The 6,720-nt window shown below is 42.8% G+C and overlaps 1 protein-coding gene and 1 long non-coding RNA gene across 2 annotated transcripts; both read left to right on the top strand.

Annotated features, from left to right (window-relative positions):
- The first annotated feature begins 340 nt into the window (after window positions 1-340).
- Window positions 341-2,148, top strand: LOC135096653 (uncharacterized). Its single transcript, XM_063998354.1, has 3 exons — window positions 341-989; window positions 1,144-1,227; window positions 1,346-2,148. Exons 1-3 carry the CDS (start codon window positions 341-343, stop codon window positions 2,146-2,148), a joined length of 1,536 nt encoding a protein of 511 aa, XP_063854424.1.
- Window positions 2,149-4,018: 1,870 nt separating this feature from the next.
- Window positions 4,019-5,766, top strand: LOC135116432 (uncharacterized). The gene is made up of 3 exons (XR_010276316.1): window positions 4,019-4,143; window positions 4,227-4,382; window positions 5,320-5,766. It is a non-coding gene; the product is annotated as an uncharacterized LOC135116432 (long non-coding RNA).
- The last annotated feature ends 954 nt before the right edge of the window (window positions 5,767-6,720 follow it).

Raw genomic sequence — 6,720 nt, 5'->3', positions numbered from 1 at the left:
CAGAAGCATTACACACGAGAGAGAGAGAGAGAGAGAGAGAGAGAGAGAGAGAGAGAGAGAGAGAGAGAGAGAGAGAGAGAGAGAGAGAGAGAGAGAGAGAGAAACTTCAGAAGCATTACACACGAGAGAGAGAGAGAGAGAGAGAGAGAGAGAGAGAGAGAGAGAGAGAGAGAGAGAGAGAGAGAGAGAGAGAGAGAGAGAGAGAGAGAGAGAGAGAGAGAGAGAGAGAGAGAGAGAGAGAGAGAGAGAGAGAGAGAGAGAGAGAGAGAGAGAGAGAGAGAGAGAGAACTTCAGTATCCCACGGCCAGGAATCGGCAGACACAGGGAGGCAGCTCAGCACATGAGGAACACCCAGGAGTGGGCCGCCGAACAATGGAGAAGTACACTGAAGACGAAACTGAGAGGTGGCCAAGTCGGAACTAAACGCTGGTGGAACCTGGTTAAGGAGCAGCAGGGTGCATCGCGGGAAGGCACCGTCCCTCCCCTCCGTAGGAAGGATGGCAGCGTGGCTCACACCGCCCGAGACAAGGCGAACCTCCTGGCCAGACACTTCTCAGAGAAAATGAACATCTCTGATCCGGGCAGAGCACCTCCAACTCTGCCTGCAGTGACAAAAAATAAGTTACTGGCAGTGATGACAAGTAAGAGTGAAGTGAAAAAATTGCTCTACTCATTGGATGAGAGTAAGGCAGTGGGGCCGGACTACATCAGTCCCCGCCTGCTCCGTCAGTGTGCCGGGGAGCTGGCGCGCCCACTGACATCTCTCTTCAACCATTGTCTACGGAGCAGCAGATGGCCCAAAGTCTGGAAAATCAGCAAGGTTGTTCCGATCCATAAGAAAAATTCTAAAAGTGAGGTGAAAAACTACCGCCCTGTGTCTCTGCTGCCCGTGCTCAGTAAGGTGCTGGAAAGCATCGTGGCTATGAGAATGACGGAGCACCTTGAGCGCCATCACTTGCTGTGCAGCAGACAGTACGGGTTCCGACAAGGCAGATCGGCCGCTGACCTGCACCTGCTGTTAACCGCGAAGTGGAGTGCGGCCCTGGACAAAGGAAGGGCCCAATGTCGCTTTGGCACTCGACATCGAGGGAGCTTTTGACAAGGTGTGGCATGAAGCTCTCATCGAAAGACTTCGTGCTACAGGTGTCGAGGGGCCTCTTCTCCAGCTCTTCACCGACTACCTGAGGGAGAAACATCTGAAAGTTGTGCTCAGCGGCAGAGTCGGAAGTACAACCAATCAAAGCAGGTGTTCCCCAGGGAAGCTGCTTAGGCCCTCTGCTATGGAACATACTCGTATATATAAATGAACTATTAAATTTAATACCCAGTGCACAGGCCTATGCAGACGACATCACCCTGACGCACAGCTACGAGGCAGGGGAAGAGGCTCGCTCCACAGCTGAACTCAACAACACTCTGAACCGCATCGTAGCCTGGGGCAATAAGTGGCAGGTGAAATTTGCCCCTAACAAGGCTCAGCTGCTTACTGTCTCCAGGTCAGGGGAGCCTCTATCCCTGGTCTTCGAAGGAAAGGCACTGGCGTCCCAGGAGGAAGTGGAAATTTTGGGGGTTACCTACGACAGGAAGCTGACCTTCAAATCCCACATCGAGCGACTCGCCAGAGAGGCTTCAGGCAAGCTGGCATCCCTGAGAAGGATGTCATGGGTGCTTGACGGCGAGGGGCTTCAGACTCTTTATAAGGCGCAGTTTCGCTCGTCCCTGGAGTACGCATGCCTCGCGTGGGGCGGCGCGGCACGCAAACACCTCGCCCTCCTCGACAAGGTCCAGGGCCGTGCAGAGAGGTTGATCAGGGAAAGCAGAAGAGCGCAACAACATCCAGGACTCTGCAGTCTTCAGCACCGCCGCGATGTGGCGGGCCTCACGGTGATGTTCAAGATACATCAGCAGCGGGTCCATCACCTTCAGCCTCTCAGGCAGCCCCTTCGGCGGGCACAGGTGGACACAAGATCAGTCTCCCGAGCTCCCGCCGAACTTTTACAGCCCCGCTGCAGAACGTGGCACCACCAGAGGCAATTCATTAACACTTATGTAACCTGGTGGAATGGACTGCTTGCTTCACAGCCACGCCTGGACAACATGACGGCACAGAGCTTCAAGGAGCTGGTGAACGCGTGGCTGCCGTCATGAGAACACCAGACATCAGAGTTGGGCTTTAAGATAGGACACACTAATCATGTTTCCTTTAGCCCGTAAAACATTGTACTTGTATGTAATATGCATTACATTGAACTCTATAACAAGTAATGTATTCTGTATAAATAAAAAAAAAAAGTAGCATTGCACACGAGAGAGAGAGAGAGAGAGAGAGAGAGAGAGAGAGAGAGAGAGAGAGAGAGAGAGAGAGAGAGAGAGAGAGAGAAAGTATGGAACATGCCACCCGTACCGAGACTCTTGAAGGATAGGCTATCAGCGACTCAATCTCTCTCTCTCTCTCTCTCTCTCTCTCTCTCTCTCTCTCTCTCTCTCTCTCTCTCTGTTGAAGTAAGGTTTTATTGAGATACTACATAAAACTATGATAATTTCTGGAGACATTGCTATCCTTATAAATAATGGTGTCGGTAACTCGTGTGCCGCTCACATTGAGATACATAATTTCTACAACATTCACATAAATCCTCACCTAATTTGTATGCTGCATTTATATAGAGAGCAAAAATTACACACGGACAGGTACTTACACTATGAGAAACACTTCATAATACAGTAGCTAATGACTGCTCTTCTCTGAGCGACGATTGTGTCGAATTGCCAGTTACTCTTTTCCAGTCGATTATCTATTTATTTTATATTGATTTATCCTATATTCCTGCAAACATGCACATGCTCATATTTTTCCTGTGTATTGAGTACGTACGCTATCTTTTGGGAAGAATGAAATTCGAGTAAAATTTCACATAACGAAAATAAAAATACCGCTTATGTTTACATGTCTTGAAAATTAATCCGGCAGTGTAAGGGTTAGGGGTTATCATGAACTCCATCATTTGACTATTGGTACCTACCATAAGAATAGTATTACCATAGTTTCTTTTTTTTTTTTTTTTACTTTCACATCATAATTTTGTGTTGCTTAAAGTAGGAATCGCCATATAATACTTAAGGGCAAAAATATGTTGGTGTTTATATCTTGTAACTGAACTAAACATCATGCCTTGGTATTATAACAATAAAATAAAAATAAATAAATAAGTAAATAAAAAAGATGAAGTGATGCATAAGACTGTAGCAGAAAATTAATCTTCTGTGTCTAATGATCAAGTGGTTGAGTTGAATTCCATATTTACAATGAAAATATGTGGTGAATGTTTTGCAATGAATATTGGTGTTAGGCATTTTCTTGAGTATGATAGTTATTGGTTGTTTTTGTTTTTGCCTAGATTCCTCAAAAAACATCATCAATTTCCCTCCCTGTCTCATATATATGCTACAGTAAGATTGTGAAACTAGGGATTTCGTGAAATCCCTAAAACTTTCAGGGAATTCGTGAAATTACTGTTTCACTTTGTGACTTCATGAAATTACTAAAATATCTAGATGTTTCATGTATTTTCTGAAATGATACTCCAGTTATTTCATGAAATCCCTGATGATAGTAAATACATAGAACAACAAAAAATTTATTTTAAAATTTTATTCATAAATCATCATATCATAAAAATCATGTATAAAATCAAGGAGAGTGTGTTAGGTTAGCTTAGGTTACGTTAGGTTAGGTTCACTAGGTAGCGCATCATTATTTACACTGTACAACTGTGTGAGCTCTACACAACATGGGAAATAACTTAAATAACATGGAAAAATAACATGGAATAATACTTATGTGCGGAGTAAGGAAGAGGCACGCTTACCTGCCCAACGTCCGAGGCGAGTCTGACAGGTCTAGAAGTTTTCGAACCACTGAAATTCCGATTCTAGAAGCAAGTTTTCGAACCACTGAAGTTCCGACTATTCCATCTCTAAGTTGAGAGTGGTTTGAAAGATCAACTTGTTCGAGCACCCTGATGAAAATCGTGGCCAATTACGACGCACACGACCATTTTCGTTCTCTCTAGTTCTGAAACCCAGTGCGAGAAGATATGCTTTCCTGTTATTCACTTCAGATTCCAAGGTCAGGCAGCCACGGTGAGTTGGTGGCCACCATGTGTTGACGACACCCCAAGGGTTGCCGCTAGCACCAGATGTGACGCCAAAATATTCCCCCATAGGTGCTGTCAAGATGAAGCCAGGAGAAAGGAAGGGGCCATCGAGTGAACGCTAAGACACCACAGGGATAATAAGGATCGTGAGGGGAACCGCTAGGGCGTACCTGCAGAACTACACCACGCTGTTCTCTCTCCTCCCACTGCATCTTCATATTACTGGTGAGTCCACATGGTCATCTCTGGCCACCCTGCACCTTGACCCCGACCTGCCTGCAGGAACAGAACGAATCTTCAAGCACGGCACAGATAAACACTCGGATCCAAAGTATTGTTAGGTTAGATAAATAGGTAGGTAGTTCAGCCCCTACGGGGACTTTGGAAGAGATCCTTCTCGGTCTGGCTTCCATCTTGTCAGTGTTACGGTAAAAATATTTATTTATTTATTTACTCATTTACTTCAGCCAGTAACTTATTTTGTTTGTTTCTTTTTTTTTTTTAACTTGGTATGCTTCAGTACTCCAATTAACTCCAGCTATATATATATATATATATATATATATATATATATATATATATATATATATATATATATATATATATATATATATATATATATATATATATATATATATATATATATATATATATATATATACTTTTGTTTTGTGTATTTTTTTTTTAATATGTGACCGGAGAATTGGCACATAAAATTTGGATATGTGTATATTTGTGTATCTCAAACATCACATCTAGGCGTAACAGTGGATACTGCCCACAGTAGCATAGCAGTGGATTCAAGCCCCAGTAGCGTGATACTTGACACAGCACCCTTAAGCCCTTAAACCACCAAAAAGTTCATAGGCATTTCCTTCGAGAAAAACCACATTAGATGGAGAGCTTTATGTCAATTTTCCAGGGAATGGAACTAAACTTCTTTCACTTGAAATGCTAGAAGCTCTGAGGGAAATCAGGGATAGTGTGAAGAGGTGTGTAGTGTCCCTGTCAACCTAAATGACAACAATTGCAGAATTTGCTTCGTGCTAAAAGAAGCATCATCCCTTATTATCAGTTGTTTCATTGAAGTACAAGAAGTTGAAAATTTGTTTATCATGGAGAGGATTTTTCCTTTATATTCTTTCTTTTTTTTACATTCAAGGAGACGTCATCCATTTTCTCATGGGCTGGAAAGTGGCATGGTCTTAGCGGAACACGTATCCCACTACAGTTCAACAACGACTTGTCACAGACACCCATTACGTCATTCTGCCTGAAGATGTTGGACGAAACGTCGCATATAAGGAGCTGTCTTTTGGATAGCTCCTCGGTGGCTTGCTGACCAAAACAGAGATTTACCAAAATAGAAATAATTCATCAGAAGCATTCAACTTTGTTTAAAATATAATTTATTTCCTGGCTAGACTAATACATTTTCTTGTAATTAATCACTTGCATGTATTTCTCAAGTGTTTATATCAAATGTATGCTGCTCAGTAATTTACTGATAATATTTGATTTATATGTCTTTTAAAGTGTTAATAATGGATGATGGTCAGTAATTTATCAATAAGATTATGTATTTTCCTATACATTTGTAATGCTACAAAACTTCACAAAATATAAAAATAAGAATATCTTTAAACACATATTAATCCCAACCTTAAGATCATCAAATCAGTTATTTCTCATATTTAGATTCGGAAGGACAAGGAATTATAGTTTTGAATGTGCTATGCTTATGCAAATACTTGACGGACAAGTTTTTTCTTTTGTAACCTTTGTATGACCCACATTCACGTTACCAGCATCTGTGCGTGTGAGGATATGTGTTCATTACCTGCGGCTCGTTTTTGCAAGGGTGTTCTTCTTTTTTTTTTTTTTATGTAGGAAGGATACTGGCCAAGGACAACAAAAATCTAATATAAAAAAAATGCCCACTGAAATGCCAGTCCCATAAAAGGGTCAAAGCAGTGGTCAAAAATTGGTGGATAAGTGTCTTGAAACCTTCCTCTTGAAGCAATTCAAGTCATAGGAAGGTGGAAATACAGAAGCAGGCAGGGAGTTCCAGAGTTTACCAGAGAAAGGGATGAATGATTGAGAATACTGGTTAACTCTTGCGTTAGAGAGGTGGACAGAATAGGGGTGAGAGAAAGAAGAAAGTCTTGTGCAGCGAGGCCGCGGAAGGAGGGGAGGCGTGCAGTTAGCAATATCAGAAGAGCAGTTGGCATGAAAATAGCGGTAGAAGACAGCTAGATATGCAGCATTGCGGCGGTGAGAGAGGGGCTGAAGACAGTCAGTTAGAAGAGAGGAGTTGATGAGACGAAAATCTTTTGATTCCACCCTGTCTAGAAGAGCAGTATGAGTGGAACCCCCCCAGACATGTTAAGCATACTCCATACATGGACGGATAAGGCCCTTGTACAGAGGTAGCAGCTGGGGGGGGTGAGAAAAACTGGCGGAGACGTCTCAGAATACCTAACTTCATAGAAGCTGTTTTAGCTAGAGATGAGATGTGAAGTTTCCAGTTCAGATTATAAGTAAAGGACAGACCGAGGATGTT

This window comes from Scylla paramamosain, chromosome 3 (assembly GCF_035594125.1).
Source record: "Scylla paramamosain isolate STU-SP2022 chromosome 3, ASM3559412v1, whole genome shotgun sequence".
Lineage (NCBI taxonomy): Eukaryota > Metazoa > Arthropoda > Malacostraca > Decapoda > Portunidae > Scylla > Scylla paramamosain.
The sequence above is the reverse complement of the archived record's forward strand: the minus strand, read 5'-3'. Positions and strand labels throughout refer to the sequence as shown.

Excerpts from the sequence above, each read along its gene's own strand:
- LOC135096653 (XM_063998354.1), top strand. The coding sequence starts at position 341 with ATGAGGAACACCCAGGAGTGGGCCGCCGAACAATGGAGAAGTACACTG. Across the intron at positions 990-1,143 it reads ACAGTACGGGTTCCGACAAG|GTGTCGAGGGGCCTCTTCTC; the intron begins GCAGATCGGCCG and ends TTCGTGCTACAG. Across the intron at positions 1,228-1,345 it reads GCTCAGCGGCAGAGTCGGAA|ACGACATCACCCTGACGCAC; the intron begins GTACAACCAATC and ends AGGCCTATGCAG.